The sequence below is a fragment of the Glycine max genome, chromosome 15, assembly GCF_000004515.6.
Source record: "Glycine max cultivar Williams 82 chromosome 15, Glycine_max_v4.0, whole genome shotgun sequence".
In the NCBI taxonomy this organism is placed as follows: Eukaryota; Viridiplantae; Streptophyta; class Magnoliopsida; order Fabales; family Fabaceae; genus Glycine; species Glycine max.
Genome location: NC_038251.2, coordinates 5,379,439 through 5,402,688, shown reverse-complemented (window position 1 = coordinate 5,402,688; position 23,250 = coordinate 5,379,439). Strand labels below are relative to the sequence as shown.

General features: G+C 27.9%; 2 protein-coding genes across 2 annotated transcripts; both read left to right on the top strand.

Annotated features, from left to right (window-relative positions):
• The first annotated feature begins 1,877 nt into the window (after window positions 1–1,877).
• Window positions 1,878–2,342, top strand: LOC100807435 (TIR-only protein). The gene has a single exon (XM_026125754.1). The coding sequence runs from the start codon at window positions 1,878–1,880 to the stop codon at window positions 2,340–2,342; it is 465 nt and encodes a 154-aa protein (XP_025981539.1).
• Window positions 2,343–14,872: 12,530 nt separating this feature from the next.
• On the top strand, window positions 14,873–16,066 carry LOC100806903 (TIR-only protein). Its single transcript, XM_006597353.3, has 2 exons — window positions 14,873–15,432; window positions 15,633–16,066. The coding sequence occupies exons 1-2, from the start codon at window positions 14,984–14,986 to the stop codon at window positions 15,730–15,732; spliced, it is 549 nt and encodes a 182-aa protein (XP_006597416.1). The 5' UTR covers window positions 14,873–14,983; the 3' UTR covers window positions 15,733–16,066.
• The last annotated feature ends 7,184 nt before the right edge of the window (window positions 16,067–23,250 follow it).

Here is a 23,250-nt window from a genome sequence, read left to right as displayed (position 1 = left end):
ACCAATTATGTGAGAGACTGGTATTTGAACCTCTTGTAATTCTCTGAATGGATGGGTATCACCTGTACATGGGTTCATATGGTTTACTGATGAAATGGATTCATTCAACTCTATTTAATTTTAAAATAAATAAATAGAATTCATTGATAAACATTGTTATATAATAATATTTTATCATCAAAGTAAGATAATTAATTTTTATAATAATTATTTTTATCAAAAATAATATAATTTTTTGAATTAATTATCAAAATAGATAGATTTTGAAAAAAAATTATAAAAATGAATAAGTTCTATTTTAAAAGACAATTTAATATATAGTGATTTCAAAACACAAATTTTCTTTTTCAGTTTTTTTTTAAATTGTGGCAATTAAATTTTGTCACAAATTATTTCTTGCCGCTACAATTTTTTTAAAAGAATTATAGAATAAAAAGTTAGAAAAGTAAAATCATGTTTTGAAACATGATTTTAGTATATTTCGGTATATTAAAATTGTCTTTCAAAAGACGATTAATCATTTTGTTAATTTTATTAAAATCTATCCATTTTGATAATAAATTCAGAAAATTACACCATTTTAGTGTAAAATCCGGCAATATAATTTCTTAGAAACCGTGTCCCAGAAAAATATCAATAACATATTGTTACTAACTAATTAAACTAGCTTACAGAAATATGAACAATTAATATTACGTTTATTTCGACATGTGCCAAATTAATACTGCATGTATTTGACTTTATTTTGTTTGGGGTTCAAGGTAAAAAATTAAGACAGGTTTGTCATTGGTCAAACACTTAGCCAGCAAGAAATATGTTTTGGGCATAAGTTCTATCATAGATATGACTTAGTCCATGAAAGAAAACTCTGCGAATTAAACCATAATATGATAGATCATAAATGTACTCAAAATGGTTGTAAATAAAATCACTTTGGCTTAATTAGCATTCCCTCAGGTTGGACTAAAAGGGATGTAAATAAAATGGTGTGTAGGAGGAGGATTATTAATTATTCATTTTAATTCCGTAAATAGTAAACAAATTAAAGCGGGTTAGAATGGTTCTTTTGACTAGCTTTGACTCCCAACGTTCGTTCCTTTGATATTATATTAGTAATAAAAAAATGATGTTGATTGGGGTATGTGTCCCCATATCATCTTGTATATTCTACAGTATCACGGAGAGAAAAATATTAATTTATGCAAAGTAGTATTTATGCTATTATGAGGTCAGTCTAATCACAAGTAAGGCGTCAAAAATTATAAGAAATTAATTACTATTTGATTTTCTTAAAGAGAAAATAATTTATTTTTACTTTTTACTTTTTAAATCCTTTTTATCAGTATCTTTAGGTATATATATCTTATCATTTAATAAACATTTTATTAACATCTAGATTGTGCAGATGTGATATCTTGTTTTATTCCTCCTGTTAATTAAATATACGCCTTTTAGTTATAAAAATTAAAGTGGCTGGGACATCAACTGCCTTTTCACATTTTTGAAATTAGCAAAATTTCAAAAGCAAAGGCTAGCTTCAAGGGATCCGTGTTTCCCCTCAATGAATGCAAGGCTTCTAGATAGAAATGACAGGTATCTGACATGTTTGGGCGTTTATAAGCCTATAACGTACAGTCAAAAAATAAGCCAATATAACATATATAGTCCCACCATAAACTTTAAATCTTAGGTCTTCTCCTTATCAATTAATGTAGCTAGTAATAATTAATTAAAAAGGTCACTGTTCAGACACTTGTTTATATATACACATGCTTGTCCTACCTAGGACTGAAAACAACATCATAACACCATTAGGAATTGAAGTAGCACAAACATTCTGGACTTCATTAAACACACACACAAAGTCCAAATCATACATGAGTCAGTTTATTAGAGCCAAGCAGTGCCGTAATATCGTCCAGCCAGTGTACGATGTTTTCATAAACTACCGAAAGGTTGATAACGGAAGAACGTTCGTTCCTTTGCTCTATGATCATCTGAGGATCAAGGGAATCAAACCCTTCTTAGACACCATGAACATGAAACCTGGCCATAAGCTGTTTGAGCATATCAACAAGGCCATACATAGCTCCAAGGTTGGTGTTGCTGTCCTCACACATCGTTATTGCGATTCCTACTTCTGTCTCCACGAACTTACCCTTCTCAACGAGTCCAAGAAAAGGGTTGTCCCTATCTTTTATGACATCAAACCCTCACAGCTTCAGCTTAAGGGCAATGCACGTTATCCTCCTCAAGAGCTCCAAAGGTTCATGTCAGCTCTTGAGGAAACTAAATACACTGTAGGAGTCTCCTTTGATTCGTTAAATGGGTACAGGGCTTAATTTCTTGTTCTTATTATAAATGTTTTTTTTTTCCGTATAACTATAGCTTGGACTCTTATATATATATATATATATATATATATATATATATATATATATCGTCATAACCTATATAAAACTTGGATTTTTATTTGTTCAGGGACTGGATGGAGCTGCAAAGAAAGATTTCGGATGCTGTGATCATGAACTTAATTGAGATAGAGGACGAGGAAACCCGCAATATGCAACCGTGACGCCATCACACATGCATGTTGATGCCATCGGTCTCATTAGCAATGAAACATTTTGATGATCCAACTCATTCTACAGTTTTCTCACTTCGCTTTTTGGTCAAAGATAGTCTCTCCAACTTTCCATGTTTTCCGAACCCATTCTATATATACTCCACCAAATTTTTAATTATTTGGCAAATTGAATGGCATAGAACTTAGGTTTGTAGCTTTTTTGGTCTAATATAGGTGGTAAATAATTGGATTCTTTAAGAGGTTTTTTGGGTATGTGTATGAATAAAACTTTATTGAGATACATAAAATCTACTTTGATGATGTCTAAACTTTCAAGATTAGTCATATAATATTTAAAAACTAAATTGTCTATGATGGTCCAATATAGCAGTTTAATTACTTAATTGCCAGGAATTAACTGTTCGAGCTTCTTCAATGCAATAAAACGTTGTATTTCTTTTCAACTTCTTAATCAATTCCTTATGTATGCATGTATTAAGTTTTATTTGATCCATGACAATTATATAAGCAAAACTAGTAATTTCTAAGCCAATTTTCACCCACGCGAGTTAAATTAATTATTGAAATTTGGACAAAGTTATAGAGGCGTTGCTGCCGCCTACGCACCTGCTCCTGTATTCTAAATTAACTACAACTCAAATGCTCAATGAAAAACCAGAAGGTACATATTCCATGCACATTGCATGCGTGCCGCTAAACTAATTAAAAATATATTTTTGATATAAATATATTACCATTAAATACAAATTTTAAAACTACATACTTTGTGGCTTGGCATAACGGGGTGCTACGACTAGCGGTAGAGTGCAGTGCAGTCACGATTTTCACGTACGTAGAATCTACCACACCCCTTCCTCTTTTGTTAATTCATTGGACTGATTGATCAATCTATAGATAATTTTTATAAACAAAATATCAATATTAAATGTTAGAAAATTAAAATAAAATAAAATAAATAAATGAGAAGAAAATACAAAATCTTAAACTAAATAACAAAATACCAGTAACAACAATATATCATACAATAAGTACAAAGAAAAATAATTTAAGGGATAAATCTTTAATTAGATTGGATTGAAGCGCGTAAATGCTTGTATTTTCTTGAGAGAAGGAAATAAATATATATAAACATAGACCTCCTTATGCAATAACAAAAATCTCAAAGTAAAACTAAGTGACTCTTGGAAACCAATGTGCAGATCAAAGCAAACCTAACAAATACGTAACAAGATGCATTGACCAACTAAAAGCAAAATCTTAAAAAAGATAGAAAATCTAATTTTACGTAACAGATTCTAAAACAAATAGTTTATTTTATAAAAACAGAATTAATATGAGTAACATATTTTTATAAATTTTAAATTATAAAATAAATATTTACTAACATTTCCCCACATAATTTAAAATTTTAAAATATTTTTTAAAAATAATTTGTATAGAAACGTAAAAGAAAGAGCATGTGATATTGTATTTCGGTATAAGGAACCTTTTGGATTTTAGTCTTATACCTAGTGTTTATGAACTTTCACCCGAGAAAAATGTAGTGACTTAATTGTCTTGAACTACACCTTCTTTAACCGGACTTTGATACACAATTCCTACAATATTGACATTCATTTAGGTTCTAATCAGTGATAACGCATTACACGACCTTGCGCATATATTTGTTTCGTGAGTGTCACTTAGATATTAGTCCATATCTCACAGTGGCGGTCCCACCACTACACTCACTAGGTGAATTTTCAAAGAGTGGTTTGTGACCCCACCCCTACAATAATTGTCATCGGATTCATTAAGAGATATATATATATTTTTTTTTTACCAAAAATACACATATATAAATACCTCAACATTAATATTGCCACAATTTATAATACATCTCGTCATAGGAATGAGAAACGGAACAACTCCGCAAAATTTTATTTTGGTGTACTTTAGTCAACAAACAATTTTGTTGTTACACGTTGAACTCTATTCATGGGATCACCAATCACACGAAGACAGGTGTCCATTGTTGTAACTAAATAATGTGCTCTAGTCCCATTCCTCTCGATAACTCAAGTATTTGTTGGCGCGTAAACACTTTTGTAAGCGAATTAGCAATGCTGTTTTTTGACCTGATAAAGTCAAGAGAAATGATATCATGAGAAATCAAATTTCTAATAAACTTATGTCTCACTCTTAAGTATCTTCTTTTTTCATTAAAATTTTTGCTAGTAACTTTAGATATAGCAACTTAACTATCACAATGCATTAGAATCGGAGGTATAAGCTTATTCAACAATGGCAAATCACATAACAAATTTTTAAGAAATTCAGTCTCACCAGTAGCAGTATCTAAAGCAATAATTTATGCTTTCATGGTAGAACGTGAAATAATAGCTTGTTTAACAGATTTTCATGATACTGCACCACCGACGAAAGTAAAGACATAATCACTTGTCAATTTTGTTTCATCAAAATCAAAAATCCAATTTGGATCATTAAACCCCTCAATTACTGTAGGAAAACATGTATAACGAATGTCATAATTAATGGTTCCTTTTAAGTATCTAAAAATTCTTTGTAATGCAATCCAATGAGAATGATCACAATTATTAGTATACCTTCCTAATCTACCAACTACATATGTAATGTCAGGCTGATAATTTCTAACTATGAGTATATTTTGGGATTAAATTATAGAGAAATTTGTAATTTTTCTCTTCTAATTTTTCCTTTTTGAGCAAATAATTGTTAAATTAACATCACTTAAGTTTTTGTGCAGAGACTATTAAAAGTGATTAATTTATTATACTTAGTGAGCAAAATAAAACCTAAAAAAACAGGATAATTCATGAAAGCAGAGCTAATTAAGGAAAATAGGTTAATTAAGAAAATCATGACTAATTAAGGAAAACAGGCTAATTCAGAAGCCTGCTTAACTATGTTAATATGCACCTATAAAAAAAAGAAGAGAGAGAAGAAAAAAACACACAGAAATTTCAAGAGAATATAATTTCTTATAAAAGACAAATGTTAGAAGAAGAGAAACAAACATTGAGAGTTATTTCTTTCCTCTATTTCCTTTCTTATCTTTTTTCCCTTTACGAATATTCAACTCTTGTAATTGTAAAGCCTCTATGACAATAAGAGGCTAAAACACCCTTTGTTTGGAACTTGATAACCAACTACTCTTAATGTAATTTCTCTTCATATCTATTTATGAATACATTTGCATTATCTTTTTTAGTGCTTAATATTATTACTTGCGCCTTGATCATCCATTTGCATGGTAAGTTTAAGGGATAGTGTTGGTAAGCGTTATTTTCTAATAGAAATGAGAAATGGTATATAAATAAAGTCATCACTAGGAATTGGTTGATATTTGTTTTGCGTGTTGTACATTTATATTCTTAATGTAATTTATTATTTTAGCTCTGGAAAGGGATTTGGAAAAGAAAATAGATAAATTAGACACTTTCATGTGGGGACCAAAGTTAGAGTATATTAGTAGATGCAAGTATAAATTAAAATAATTATAAATAAATAAAAATTATTAACATTACATCAAAGAGTAACTCTGGTAGGCTAAATTTCCAACATTCTCATCTTGTAAATTTAACTTCTATAATAATTGGCTTTTCTTTTTCTTTTTTTTAATTAATTAATTCAAATTCTAGTTTAATTTCTCCTTTTATTTGATTTAATTTTCTGCCAATTTAAATTATTGTTTTCTTATAATATTTTTAAATAAATTTTCTTTAACATATTTTATTAATAAAATATTCATGTACTTAAGTACAAACAAAATCTCTGTAAAATTCTGATTGATTAACATATGTAACAGATTCCGGTAAGAAGCGAATAGTTAATCCGGACAAGAGACCCAAAATAAATTTTAGATAAATTGGATGTTATTTCAGTGTGAGTATTGTTATGTATTACACAATCATATTATGTGTTTTATTTTCTCATATTAAATAATTAAGTTTGATCTTTTTACAAATTTATATTTATATTTTTATCTAATGTATTTAAAAAAATACTTTAATCTCCAATTAATTTCTAATTTTTTTTAATTCTAAACCTAGTCTTCCATTGTTTTCGTGATATGTATTTTTCACACAAAATATTTATATATCACAAAAAATAACAATTTCATTTATAATTTTATCGGTGGAACCATATCTTCATTTACTTAATTATTTGGACTACCACTTAATGAAACGTAAATATAATTCTGTTATGATGAAATATCAAAAATGAAATTATATTTTGTTGTTGTATCTGCCTCAGGTACTTGTCCCTCTTCCTCCCCTAATTCTCCCTCTCATGCTACTCCTCTGAGGCGTGGTGGTGCGACACTACTTCGATCTCGACAGGTGGCACAATGCAACAGAGACGGCGTGGTGGCGCGGAACCACAGCTATTGAAATGGGGCAGTCGCCCCACCTAATTTACAAAATGTTCTGAACTATACATGCTAATATATTAATATAATATATATTTTCTAACGTCTCGCCCCGATTCTGAACAACACATAATAATATTTCAACCCCTAGCTAGACTTTTTACAGTTTCATGGTTACAGAAAAAATGTCAAAAAGTATCAGTACACTTTTTATTTATATATATTTTTTGTCTTATCAAAACCCAACACATAAAATATATAATAAATTTATCTATTAAAAATGTTTAGACAAATACAAGCATAAGTTATTTGAGTAGTGTTATCAAATATTACATTCTTTAATTTTCCTTTACTTCACTTTTTAGTCATTCCCTTTTTCTTTCAAAAATATTAGAAGGCCAAAAGCAAATCAATTAGTTAAGTGATGTGTTACTTTTTTGTTTCAACTTCTAGTTGGTGTTTATAACAAGTCTCTTCTTTTTTCAATATTGTATACTATATTATTTTTCTTATATTAAAATTTAGTTTAGTTTTTATTTTATAATTTTTAGGGTAAGTGTTTAGTCCCTGTCATTGATTTTATTTTTAGTCTATCATTGATTTTATTGTTTATGAGATTATATTTTTTCCTTTTGAGTATTTATAAGTTAAGATATATATTATAGATTTTTTATTTCTTATATATACAATATGGATATATATATATATATATATATATATATATATATATATATTATAAAATAATATGGATATATGTTAGGTAAATCCGAAGTAATTTTACTTTTAATTTGCATTTTTTTAAATTTCTTTTTAAAGAGATGTAGTATAGAACTAATTAGATTGGTTATTTGATTTCAATTGTCTTTCCTCATTATAGATATATTTTAGGTAATAATAATTTTGTTCTGAATTGTTTTTAATCTTTTGTATAAATAATTTTATTTGTTGTTAATTAAGAATTTATAATATTTAAAATTTTGTAGATAAACTAATTTTTATCTGTAATAAATTAATTCTTATAATGTAGTTGAAACATGCATGACAATTTAATGAGTTTTTAATTCTTTTTAAAGGAAGAAAAAGAAAGAAGCCAATGATTTTGATTTATTGTTATATTTACTTTCATAAAATATAGGATATTTATTTTTTATTAAATTAAATTTTAAATAATTATAAAAAAATTGTCTTTATTGATTTTCTTTATGATATGTCAAATTTTTTTCCCCCTTAATAAATTTTTCTGGTACCATCCTTGAATCTCGATGGGGTGAGGTGGAGCGACGCATCACGAAGAGGAGGGGGCTAGGGATTTGGTGAGCAGGTAAACAAGACATTTCATACAATATGTTATATGAGAATAGCGACACCCCTGGTTTAATTTGGGTAGTTAGACCTCTATAGAACTTTCAAACAAAAAAAATGTTTGATAAACATTCATTAGCCTATTCAATGCCTAAAAAAAGTAAAATTTAGATAAAAATATAAATATGATAAGGTTTGTAACATGACATAAAGAGAAAAATTGAAAAAAATAAAAGATATTAATGAGATGTTTAAAATAAAGTAATATCTATGTATCATTACTCTTTAAAACAATGGAACGCCGCACCCTACACTTCTCAATCAGACAGAAACATAGGGAGGAGAAAATTGTTCCAACTCAAACACCCCTTACACCAAAAATATATTAGTACCAAAGACAAAAAAAAAAAGCGACAAATCCATTCAATAAAGCTGGCAATATAACTAAGAAACCTTGTCCCAACAAAATATCAATAATATTGTATCAATAATATTGTATTTGATGACTTTAGTTTTGTTTGGGGTTCAAGGAAAATAAGATATTTTTGTAATCTGAACTGTTGTCGAATACATGCTCTATTTATATTGTTTTGCAAGTCAAAATATGGTGGATGGAGGGGGTTGTTGAGTGAAAATGTTGATGTCAAAGAGTCTCTGTGGTGGAGAAATTTAAAAAGGGTTTGTGGAGGCTTGGATCAATCCAAGACCAAGTGGTTTGAGAAGGGTATGGAGTGGAAGTTAGGAGATGGTGATCATATTAAGTTTTGGGTAGATGAGTGGTTGGGAGAACATTGTTTAGCTTACTTGTATCCTAGGTTATTTTTAAACTCCTTGAAAAAATCCGAGTTGGAGTGTGACATGGGGAGGTGGCGTCGTGAGTGGTTTGTTTGGGAAGAAAATATGATAAATGATCTAAATCATATGTTTCTCGGGTGGATGTTTTGAGGGAAATCCCTGATAGCTGGATTTGGAAATCAAGTTTAGAAGATTCTTACAAGGTCCATTTTGCATAAAAAGAGCTCCTTTCATAACTGAGGGGTAGTCAAGATATCCAGCTTTTTCACTCTCTGTGGAAGTTGGAGATTCCTCCGAAGATATCCTTCATGTTGTGGAGGCTTTTCTTGGATCTGAAAAGGATGAATGTGGACATTCTTCTGCAACGAAGTGGAGGAGTCATCATGTCATGTCCTTTTCTCTTGCAAGGTGTCTGAGCGTGCTTGGAAAATCCTCTATTCATGGGGCAGTTTCTCAACGTTTCTTCCTTATTCTGCTGATACCTCATGGAAAGTTATCTACAACCAGATGCAATTTATGGAGGACAATGTGGAGCGCATTGGTATGGTGCATTTGGAGACTCAGAAATTCATGTATCTTCAGGGGAGATAAATTTGAACTGGACAAATTATTACAACAGATATTATTCTTTAGCTGGTGTTGGTTGAAAGAGGGATCACAGGACTTTGATCATGAATACCAGGGCTTGTTTGGAATGATGGTGATGCTTGTATAGCTGCTCTGATGGAATTTACAGTGATTGGAGAGCATCTGTGCAGATTCCAAATGATGCGGAATGGAGGTATATCACTCATGTAAATTGAGAAGCTTGAGGATGGTGTTGGGGAGATGCGGGATCAATATAGGGATAAAGCATTGTTTTCTTTAAACTATAAGTGCATGGTATATTTATGTTGCTAACCAATTATGTGAGAGACTGGTATTTGAACCTCTTGTAATTCTCTGAATGGATGGGTATCACCTGTACATGGGTTCATATGGTTTACTGATGAAATGGATTCATTCAACTCTATTTAATTTTAAAATAAATAAATAGAATTCATTGATAAACATTGTTATATAATAATATTTTATCATCAAAGTAAGATAATTAATTTTTATAATAATTATTTTTATCAAAAATAATATAATTTTTTGAATTAATTATCAAAATAGATAGATTTTGAAAAAAATTATAAAAATGAATAAGTTCTATTTTAAAAGACAATTTAATATATAGTGATTTCAAAACACAAATTTTCTTTTTCAGTTTTTTTTTAAATTGTGGCAATTAAATTTTGTCACAAATTATTTCTTGCCGCTACAATTTTTTTAAAAGAATTATAGAATAAAAAGTTAGAAAAGTAAAATCTTGTTTTGAAACATGATTTTAGTATATTTCGGTATATTAAAATTGTCTTTCAAAAGACGATTAATCATTTTGTTAATTTTATTAAAATCTATCCATTTTGGTAATAAATTCAGAAAATTACACCATTTTAGTGTAAAAGCCGGCAATATAATTTCTTAGAAACCGTGTCCCAGAAAAATATCAATAACATATTGTTACTAACTAATTAAACTAGCTTACAGAAATATGAACAATTAATATTACGTTTATTTCGACATGTGCCAAATTAATACTGCATGTATTTGACTTTATTTTGTTTGGGGTTCAAGGTAAAAAATTAAGACAGGTTTGTCATTGGTCAAACACTTAGCCAGCAAGAAATATGTTTTGGGCATAAGTTCTATCATAGATATGACTTAGTCCATGAAAGAAAACTCTGCGAATTAAACCATAATATGATAGATCATAAATGTACTCAAAATGGTTGTAAATAAAATCACTTTGGCTTAATTAGCACTCCCTCAGGTTGGACTAAAAGGGATGTAAATAAAATGGTGTGTAGGAGGAGGATTATTAATTATTAATTATTAATTATTCATTTTAATTCCGTAAATAGTAAACAAATTAAAGCGGGTTAGAATGGTTCTTTTGACTAGCTTTGACTCCCAACGTTCGTTCCTTTGATTTGAACATTTCAAAATGTTGGTAGTTTCTGTGATAGCACCAAAGAATGGTCTGAACAGTGGCTTCTTATCGAGGTCATTTCCACAGCTACATGCATTGAGCCAAGTTCAGACAAAATAACCCAAAATAGGGGCGCGAACGAGTCCATGAAGAAGCAATAAGCTGAAATCAATGGCTGAAAGAGACTCCCTTCTGTTTTCCAATATTTGCTCCAAATTTCAATCAAAATATATTCTTAACCTAATGAATAATCTTATTTCTTAACTTTCTTGGCTTATTTAAATTTTTTTTGTACTGTTAATTGACTCCAGTTTACTTTTTTCACCAACAACAAAAAGAAAATTGGGGATCAAAATAATACTTGCCAGGGGTTAAGTAGTATTAACAGAACACCCAACAATTGACATGATCTTCAACTGTCATACATCCCTCGATCGGTGGTGAAAGATCAATCTTCATAATAAATTGAGACATAATGAGCACAAAGACGAATTGAACATATTGAGTGTATTTGGAAACATGTTCTATACTTAAAAAAATGGTGCTCATAGTGCGAAAACATGCCAAAATAAAGTTAACTTTAATGACGAATCAATTTATATAAAGATTTTAAAAATTTATTATTAAAATTTTACAGACGTTAGTGATGAATATTACATATTTATCACTAAATTTAGTCACTAATAAATTACTTTCTTGTAGTTAACATAAAAATTGGAATTAGTACATATTTATTTTGATATGAAAAATCTCATCCATAATCAATTTCCGAAACACACACTATGTTAAATTCAGAAAGAAAACACAAAATTGTATAATTGAATTGACAATGATATTAAAGTCACAAACATCAATTAATCAACATTTACTTATGAATATCAAATTATAAACATATAAAATTAAGACAAAATGGTTTGTATTATTAAAAGAGTAGCAGACCAAGAAAAACAATGTAGCAATTTTAAAAGACATGTAAGATATGTCATCAACTTACCAAATTGAAATTCTTTATGTAGTATAAGATGTAAACAGAAATCAGCGTGACTTGAATTAAGACTTGAACACTCAACTTTCAAAATAAATTATATTGACTAATGCCTTTTCCTTGTTCTTTGTCGGGAATGTGAATGTACGGGCTTCAAACTATAAGGAATTCAAAACCGAATTCAAGTTTTTGATATATACATTATTCTTTAATTTCTATCCAATTTCATATATTTTAATTGAAAATATTTTTTATATAAGTCATATAATATTAAGACAACATTTATATGAGTTGTTTTACATCTTTTTCATTAAGGTCTCAAATTATTGGTCAGATTTTATAACTTCATAATTTATTATTCGCGTGTTTGTCTTCTGTCACAATCAATCTTAGTTGTTAAATTTTTAATTAACAGTTATAAGTTCATAACGTTATTAAACTTGACTAAATTCTGGACTTAATCGTGGTGCAGAGGTAATTGATTTGACTGGTAATTATTAGTCTAACCGGTTAAAATACATGCGTGTAGTAAATATAACAATTGAAATACCGTAAGAAATTTCTAGTTGTGGTCACAGTGGTGTTGTAGTTAATGTTATAACTTAATATATTATTACTATATCTTAAATTCAAACTTTAATTATCCATGACATTTTGCAATGATATTTTACGAAACCAATTCAGTTATTTAGGACATCATCAAACTGATTTAATTAGGACGATAAATAAACCAATTTTTAAAAGTATGATTCTCTGTATATCAACCCATTTATTCCCTTCCCCGATCCACGAAAAAATACATAACTTGAATATCATAAAGCGTCATGCAGTTCAACTAGCTATATATAGATCTAATCTGTGAAATTCTGTAGCACTTAACAGAGAGAAAGTATATAATCTTACCTTAAATACCACGTAATAACAACATTATTTGATAGTAGAGTATTATGCTAACAAAATATATTATTTGACAGTAGAATATTATTTTTCTTTCCTTATATATATATATATATTAATTTATGAGTATTATTTCATTTTTCTTATATATATTATATTTGAGTTGTCTACATAAGAATATGCTTTAATTTCATTTTATTCTCTTAGGTTTTAGGTTATTTTATTCCCATTATATAAACTATAAATAATATAATCATTGTTATTATTAATGAAAAATTTCATATCAATTCTATTTGTCTCATTTCGTTTATTTTTCTGTTAGCACTTTGAAAATGGCATATGTACATACCTTGTTCCACTCTTATTGCGTAAAGTGAAATCAAAAACTTCAAACTAAATTTTCAACATGATCAATGAATCTAAAGGGGAAATCGATCATGCATGTTTATAATCATTAACAACCCAGAATTTTTAGGTATAATCGTAACAAGATAACATTTCCTACTTTATATAATAAACTTTTGAACAGTAAATACAAAATTAAAGACAAGAAAACTTAAATGACAACTTGATATTATATTAGTAATAAAAAAATGATGTTGATTGGGGTATGTGTCCCCATATCATCTTGTATATTCTACAGTATCACGGAGAGAAAAATATTAATTTATGCAAAGTAGTATTTATGCTATTATGAGGTCAGTCTAATCACAAGTAAGGCGTCAAAAATTATAAGAAATTAATTACTATTTGATTTTCTTAAAGAGAAAATAATTTATTTTTACTTTTTACTTTTTAAATCCTTTTTATCAGTATCTTTAGGTATATATATCTTATCATTTAATAAACATTTTATTAACATCTAGATTGTGCATGTTTAGATTAATTAGTTTATTCTACAGTCATTTTTTCTATAATTGGTTAAGGGAATTTTAAAAAAAAAAGACATTAATTTTCTCATAAATATTACATCCATCAGTAAAAGTTTATTATTCTACTTAAAACATTAGTACCAAACAAAGTGCATTTTAAAATTATTGACTATATTGAATAAATCTTATTATAATAATTAACAAATAAAAAGTTCTACATACATAATTTAGAAGGATATTTTTTTCTTATGTATAATTTTCTTACAGTATTATTATTTTCTAATGTATTATTTTAATAAAAGTTCTTATGTATCATAAGAATGCTATATATACTCTAATAAAACATTGACATGGTGAAGTTGAGCAAATTGTTTTGGATTACATTTATTCGGTTTTTTTATGTACTAAGTACATAGTTAATGAGTCAAAATTAAAAAATATAATAAATTGTTTTTGTGATTATGATGTAATAATACTTTTCACTATTTTAATAAAATTTAAATTTTAAACTCTTGTACAAATGTTATATAAGATAGAACATCAACATTTATACTTAAATTTATATATAATATATATCCATGATTTAGCTAAGTACTATTTCTCAGTAAAGGGGCCTCAAGGAAACAACCCTTAAATTTCCCACAAAAAAGAATGAACATGTCAGAGATATTTGTGTAGCCGATCCCCCATGTAAAAAGACACGTTTATGTACCCCAAAAATAGAAAAAATAAAGAGAGAGAAAAGCTAGGGATGAGTACTTATTAATTAATTACGTCTTTGAAGGACAAGTTTTCCAAATCTTGATCCATGGCGATCCGAAAATTCGAACGCATGTACTCTTTTTGTTCTATGAGTTCTCCGTTCAAATACTTAGTATTTTCCCGAATCCACCAAAGTCTCGTACGTTTAATTAAAAAAATCGTTCTTTAATGAAAGCCCTTTTCCACAAAATTTCACTGTATATATTGATTTATAAGCACACATCTTTGTCCATCACATCTTGCCTATATTTAAAACTCTCGCCCACCTACAACTATATACAAGTACACAACACAACACATTAAAGTCGGAAAGCAACAAAGTTTCGTAGCAAAATACCAACATAATAACAATTTAAGGTAGCTTGTCGAAGGAGCCATGCAACGTTTACCCGCCAAAACGATAAGCAAAATCGCTCGTACAGCATGCGACGTGTTCATAAACCACCGTGGGATAGACACAAAGAAAAACGTTGCGGGGTTGTTGTACGATAATCTTACGAGGAATGGAGTGAGGGCATTCTTGGACAGCATGAACATGAAACCTGGGGATAGGCTATTCGACCACATTGATAGGGCTATCCTCGGTTGCAAGGTTGGTGTTGCGGTCTTCTCTCCTCGTTATTGTGACTCCTATTTCTGCCTCCACGAGCTGGCTCTTCTCATGGAGTCCAACAAAAGGGTTGTTCCTATTTTCTATGATGTCAAACCGTCGCAGCTTGTGGTCAAGGACAACGGAACACGCCCTCATAAGGACCTTCAGAGGTTCTGTTTAGCACTCGAGGAAGCTAAAAACACCGTCGGTTTGACGTTTGATTCTTTGAATGGGTAAATATATATTACAGTGTTACACGTACATGTTCTCTCTTTTGTTTTTCTTTTTCTCTTATGCTTAATTTTTTTTTTGTTAAAAATCTCTATTATCTCTCTCTTCTTCTTTTATCTTTAATTTCTTTTTTTATTAATATTTTATACTTTATATTATACGAACTTGGAATTTAATTATTTTTTATGTGATTTATTTTCAGGGATTGGTCGGAGCTGCTAAGGAATGCTTCCGATGCGGTGATCATGAACTTGCTGGAGGTAGAGGAAGAAAGGAAGCACGCGAGGAAGCAACAACGTTGAATGCTTCAATGTTCATACTTCATAGCGTTGGATAACCACAATATAAATTCGTTTATTATTTTTTTCGTATATAATATGGGATCTTAATGAGAGAGACCATATGTTTGATGCCTTCAACATCACTCAATTCTGTGGCCTGAATTCGCTTAATAATTGGTTTAGGCTTCAGTTTATATATTTTTTTAAAAAGCAAAATTTATTGAAATAACAGAAGCACTTCTGGTGCTTTGATTAATTCATTTGTATTACAAAATTCTTTAATTAATTCATTTGTATATCTAATTGTATAATTTCCTTTATTCTCTGATATATAGCAATTTGCTTGGAAACCCATTTTGCGCTGTATCTTCTGTATTTTACTTTCATCCCGTAATTCGGGATTTATAGGACATCTGTAACAATTTCAAGGACAAAATCAATAAATTGTAGTTGATTTATTAATTGTATTCTTCAGCATATATTGTTCAAATCAATGCTGCAAAATGCAATCACAACTAGTATTCTATTTATCCATTAATCGTATATAATTTCTCTTATATTCAGCTTTCATACAATTTTATTATGATAAGTAATGTTTTATATTCATAAATATTTTACAAAATAAATAAAAATCACATAAAAAAAAAAGAAACTATTATCATGCACCATGCATATATAAAGTTGTGAAGTTTTAAAACCGTACGTCCACCGACAACGAGGGCATCAATGCGTCAGGAAGTTTACCCTGTAAATTCTGGGATGCTTCTTTAGGATAACTAAAAAATGCAAGACGGGTTTCCAGTACAGCTAAGTTGGATGTCACTAACTCCCTTTGTGGTGAAATACATATCAAGGTGATAACTTTGGGTTAATAATAATTGTTATTTTTTTTAGGAGATAATCATTTACTGAAAAAGAAAAAAAAAGAAAATAATTTATAATATTTTTAACATACAAATTATAAATTTATATTTTATTTATGGTAAACAATTTATATCCTGATACCAAATTATTTTTTGAAACAATGACAATTTTTTAAAATAAATATTAAATTTTAATTTTAAAATAAGATTAAATTACAAATTTGATTTTCCTTCTCAAAATTCAATTTTGATTCTTTTATAATCTAATTCATGAATTTAATTCTGCAGTTTTTTTAATCTCATTATTTTAGTCTTTAATCTCGAGATTGACATTAATACTTGATTGTCACGTATTATACTTTTATTAGATGTTGACTGTCACGTATCACGTTTTGGTATCACGTTTTGGTTAGATGTTAACGTTAATTAAGTGTACAAAATAAACATATTAATATAATTAAGAAATTGAAATAACAAGATTACAAAAATTTAAAAGATTATATTCATGAATTAAATTACAAGGGACTAAAACTGAATTATAAGATAAATAGGATATTAAATTTACAATTTAATCTAAAAATAATGAGTAAAGATGAGAAAGATATGTTACTAAGGAGTCATTAATTTTTTTGATAAAATATAATTTAGAAAAAATAAAATTAAGTAAATTCGAATTTCTTCCAAAATTCACAGTAATTGACTTAATTGAAGTGATAAGAAGATCTGATATATATGACTGGCCTGCAGTTTACAATAAGATTTTCGTTTTTGTTTTAACAAATGAATCATCTTAACCAATAAAAAAATGAATCATTTTTTTAACTGCATGAATAATCTTAATTATGATTTGTTGGGAATCTTAATCCTGCTACATTTATTAATATAACTAGTCAACGCTCACTATCAACTAACACGCTGACTAGTAATAACGACTAACTGAACGTTTCTATGGGGTAGTTATTAACTAAAAAAGATCATATAATTAGTCACCAATTTTTTTCCTTAATTACTTACAAAATTAGAGTCCTCTTATTTTTTAATATATAAAATTTAACAACTTTAGGAAAAATATTTTAGCGCAAAATACCTATAAGTTAATAAAACTGTTCATGAAATTATTAGATCTTATAAAATTAAAAATTAATTGTGATATTCTTTTTTATGCTAATGGAAATAAGGGGAAAAAATAGTGTTTGAATCCAAGACAGAGAAGAAAGCATCTGAGCAAAGCAAAACATATTTGTAAAGGACTTATTTGCCAACCACTTCAGTCTTCACTAGACCAATTCTTTCCTATATATATATATATATGTATGTAATAATATAAAATGTGCGAGATACGCGCATAGCATAGAAGAAGGATGAATGTACCAAAAATAGTGCTATTATACGCGCAAAGAAACAACTGCAGTGCATTAACAACAACCACTATAGTGCGCGGATATTGGTAGTTGACATTTTTTTATGATTATTGATCAGTGAGTAAATTGAATGCCAAGAAAATTGCTTGGGCTTTTCAGTCTAATTTCCGGTAGTACTTTAGCAAACCAGCCACTAAGGCAACATTGAAACTCCTCGATAATTTCACTTTTTAACTAGATTGTCTTTTATTTTCAACTAATTATATATTATTGAAAAATTAGACCATATATTGACATGATAAAATCATTTTTTATAATTATCTGATCACAAATAATTATATTGAATAAATTTATTATTTTTATAATAGTTACTTAAAATCATATTAATCATAAATTCTGATCAGTATATGATCACATAGGTTCTTTTGTTAGTTGGAAAAGGCAAGGACAAAATTCTCTTATTCATTGTAAAGGACAATGCCATGAAATTAGAACAAGCTTCACTAGCACTAGAAAATAAAGATATTTGTGGTGTGACTTAATTCGATTTTTAGATAAAAAATCATGTGAATCAATCATGAAATGAAAATGCAGTTTAGTTTGGCTTGGTTTAAATATAATATTAAATTTTCAAAAAATCAATCTTTTGTGATTTAGTTTAATTCGATTTCGCAATTTTTTTATTTTATTTATCTATTATCATAATTCAAATTTATCAACTAAATTTGCATAATTATTATATATGTTATATTATTTAAAAATGAAAATTCTTTTTATTGGATTTTGTTTAACATATTTTAGTTAAAAAATTATTATTTTCACTTCTATTTAGCATTAATATAAAATAATATTATCAACCCTTTCTGTAATATAACAGTAATTCATGCATAATTTGATATTTTAACAATATTTTTTATAATATTAGTACTTCCTTTTCCTTTTTTAACCTAAGAAAGTAAAATATACATATTAATTATAAAGTAAAAAAAAGTAATAAATTATTAATACTTATTATTAATTGCCACAATAAAAATTAATATAATTATAATATGTGATTTGTTCGATTTGATTGAATTTTTTTATAATAAAATTTGAAAATCAAACCAAATTATAAAAAAAATGTGATTTTCTATATTTTTTGTGATTTTTTATTTTAAGTGATTTTTTGGTTATTTTAAATCGATTTGGTGGTTTACAAATAGTTTGATTCAATTTTAAACACCCTACTAGAAAGGCTAGATGAGCAACAAGTACAATGGGAGAGAAGAACACAAATGCTGGTTGAGCTTCAGAGAAAAAAAGGAAAAGGAAAGAAAGGGCCGGGGTATAATATAAAAGTGGTAAGGGTAGTTTTGTCCTTTCAATTGGAAGTTCAAATATTAGGCTGAATTGTAATGCCTTGAAAAACTTTTGAGATAGTCTTGGGCCTGGATCCGTGTATTGGGTCCACAACACAAGGCTCTTGCTATTTACACCTCTATTTTTCCTAAGTACAACTCTATACCTCCTTTTCTACCTTTCCGTTACCCATTATACTATTTTTCTTAAAGAAATACAACTCTTCTACTTTCCAAAAATGCATTTCTGGAATTACATATATCTGTTTTAGAAATGTATCTCTAGAACTATTATTCATAGTTCTAGAGATATACTTTCGAAATAGACATATATTTTTCAATAAAATAGCACTTAAGAATTATAATGGTTGACGAGAAATTAAAAAAAAAATGATAAACACTTATCATTAGTGTTCTTTAAACTCTAATTTTAAACTATTTTCACTATATATTCATTATATAATATTACATTTTTCTCATTATTATATAATATTTTACATTTTTCTTCATGTGACAACGCGTTTCAAGATACGTTCATCACTAATTTCATGTGACATTGAATCATTGACATAGACTTGAATTAGAAAATGAATGAATGCACTTAAAGAAAAAAAGTTGTCAAAAACTTTGTGTTTGTTATTAAGGTATATAATATATGAAGTTAATGATGAACGTACCTTAAAATGCAATGTCACATGAAGGAAAACACAAAATATTATATAATAATGAGAAAAATGCAATATTATATAATGAATATATGGTAAAAATAATCTAAAATTAGAGTTTAAAGAATAATAAAGATAAGATGAGAATAATATTTTAGATAAAATTTAAAGAATATAATGAATAATTGAGAATTAGAAAGGGAGTATGTAAGTGTACATAGAAAAATGGGATGTAAATTGCAAGAGCCTAATCGCAACCCCCTAGCTGTTGGCATTTCAAATCCTGATTTGTGCAATACGAAGCTAACTCAATTTTTTTTGCTGATTTTGACATTTATTCTGATTAACCAATTGGGACACATACAAATCTCTTGTTTCTCATCATCTAGACAATCTTACGAATCCAATTCTGAAAAGTTCAGCATTAATAATCCAAATCAGGTTCTCTTGACACCCCTTTACTAAGAAAAGCATAGGTACAATTAATGATAATAATAAATAAAATAAGAAAAGCACAGGTACAATTATTAATAAAACTTCCGTTGATTTTCTTTCCTATTGTGGTCAGTCCATACTCAACTATTGACCTTGAATCCATGAGGAGATGATCATTCTTATACATTAATTTATGCCTTGGTGGGTAAGTTATGCAAGTTGAGTGTAATTAAGCAGATGATTTTCAAATGACCTAGAAACCATCTTTTACTTCAGAAAGGACTACAAGGGAACTTCCGCATTAGGTTCTTTTTCAAAGAATTAGTCAAACTGGAGGGACGAATACACCCACTAGGGGGCATGCCAACATATTCAAATAACTAGTTCAGGTCATGGCTTTTGAATTGTTGCCTGAAGATTAAAAATTATTTCAGAACTTGGTATACGCTTAATGACTGAATTCAATTTCTCCTTCACGCACAAAATGAAAAACATGAAATAGCTATTTCATCATAAGGACAACTCTCATCTAACCACATCAAAAACTTATTACGTGACGTCAAGGCTTTCGCTCATGGAATTTTTCTTACATTGGTGCGGTAAAAACAGAAGGAATATCATTAAATTTTGCCACGTATCATGTCGTTGCGGCATTATATTTTTGCCAAAGAACAATTATTAATAACGACTTAATTAAGTTTTTATTCTCTAAATTTCTTCAAAATTTGATTTTTACACTTTAAATTTTTGTAGTTCGACTTTTTTCATTAAAATTTTTAGTTCTTAAATTTTTGTTTCATCAGTAAAGATTCTTAATTTTTTAAAATTTTAATTTTTAATTCATAAAAAAATTTTAAATTTATTGTTTTTATTTATTTAATAAGATTTTAAGGACTAAAAATAGAAAAATTTAAAATTTTAGAAACCAAAAATCATCATAAAAAAAAGTTAAAAAAGTTAAAAGATCTTGATAAGTCAAATAAAATTTTAACAACTGATCTTAATAGAAAAAAGTTAAAAAACTTTGACCAATTAAATAAAAATTAAATTTCAAAAAATATTTAACAAATAAAAATTTAGTTAATCCTTTTTAATTTGGCACAGGAACAAGGATATAGCTGAGTACACAAAGGAAATGGCAAGAGAAATATCCACCTTTTGATTCTCCGAATGACCGAATCCCTCTTTCTGCACAGTATCTCATGGAAAAGCTCTTACCTTCTCATTTTTTCTGACCGAGATCTACTTTTGACTTTTTCAACATGAGTTGTCTATTATGAGCTTATAAATACATTAAATATACCTTATTAAAATTTTAAAAAACGTTAATACGTGCCTAATGTACATGTTAAGAAAATAAAAATGGAAGGTAGCGTTTTGTTTGTGTTTATTTTTTGTTTTAATTTTTTATTTTTATTTTTAAATTTTTTAAGATTTAGAAAATATATATTGAAAAAAAAAGTACTTTAAAGTGCCGGTATGTTTTCACTTATTCAAAAAATAATGAAAATATTAATTTGTTGTTTTCAATTTTAGATCTGTATTTAAAAATATTTTCAGAGAAAATATTTTATAAATTTTAAGCAAATATATTTTTGTAACATCCTTAATTATGGATTTTTTTAACTCTTGCACTATTATACTTCGTACAGTGATACTTCACTCAATATTTTTGTTGGTCAGACTCCTCCACCTCCACCAGTCAGAGCCTTTCATATATAGTCCTTTTCGAGACCTCAATAACTAGTTCTGCTGGACTGCTCTCAATATCATTGACTATTTTCACATACTAACACGAGACTTTTTTGCGTAGTTTATCTTCACTCATACACTTTTTTGGAAATTTTTTTAAAAAGTCACTCATTTCATAATTACTTCAAGTCAAGCATGCTTAACCGTGAAATTTAAGTGATAGACTATTGAAAAATAGATGCATCTTGTTGGCATAAGTAATATCAATTAATTTTTTTAAGTTATTCTCAATTATATATTCTCATACATATACAATCTCTAGATCTCTTTCATTCTGGCGTGATTCATTTGGAATGTTACATTTTCACTCTTATTTACTATTTTATTTACAAATGAAAATAAAAAAACACTCAAACCAAACACCACCAAAAGATTTTATGAAAATATATTATCAATATAATTTGTGTTTGGTTTCAAATTAGATTTATCAGAACCACATTAAAATATCACTAGTTAATGTAATTTCAGATAAATTTTCGTTTGTTTAGTTTTATGTTGAAAAACTTATTTTGAGTTGACAATCAATTCCAATTTGAAGTAACTTTGGATAGTTTTGCATCCGATAAAAAAATTAAACCAAATTTTACTATTGTTTAATTTTATAATAAAACATCTAAATATAAATTATATTAGTTCAAAATTAATTTTAACCAAAATCAATTTTTTCAATATCTAGCCAAACACATGCATATATTCTCACCAGGATTTTCAATGTAACTCTATTGTAATTTTTAACAATTTTTATTTATTTATTATCTTTAAAGTACTATTAAGTAAGACTTATAAAAAATTTAAATTAGTTTTAAAATAAATTTTATATTTTTAATATAATAAATATATATTTTTTAATTTCTTGCAAACATACAATTGTGAACATCTTCAACCTGACAGTGAAACTTGTACATGTTGGGCATAGAGTGAGCCCAACTCCGATTATCTCAACTATTAGTAGTTCTATGATCGATATAATTGTAATGTAGGTTGGAGTATAAAAATGTTGGATCAATCAATTTTTCGTAGAATATAAAGCATATGTTTAGAATTGGACTGAAGGAAAAACCTATTATAATATTTACTAAGATAAGCGGGCTCATACTTAGCTCATGGACTCGAAATCTACCCTAAG

Bases quoted from the DNA above. Each gene is read 5' to 3' on its own strand.
- LOC100807435 (XM_026125754.1), top strand. From the start codon at position 1,878: ATGAGTCAGTTTATTAGAGCCAAGCAGTGCCGTAATATCGTCCAGCCA.
- LOC100806903 (XM_006597353.3), top strand. From the start codon at position 14,984: ATGCAACGTTTACCCGCCAAAACGATAAGCAAAATCGCTCGTACAGCA. The intron at 15,433-15,632 runs GTAAATATATAT...ATTTATTTTCAG, and splicing joins ACGTTTGATTCTTTGAATGG to GGATTGGTCGGAGCTGCTAA.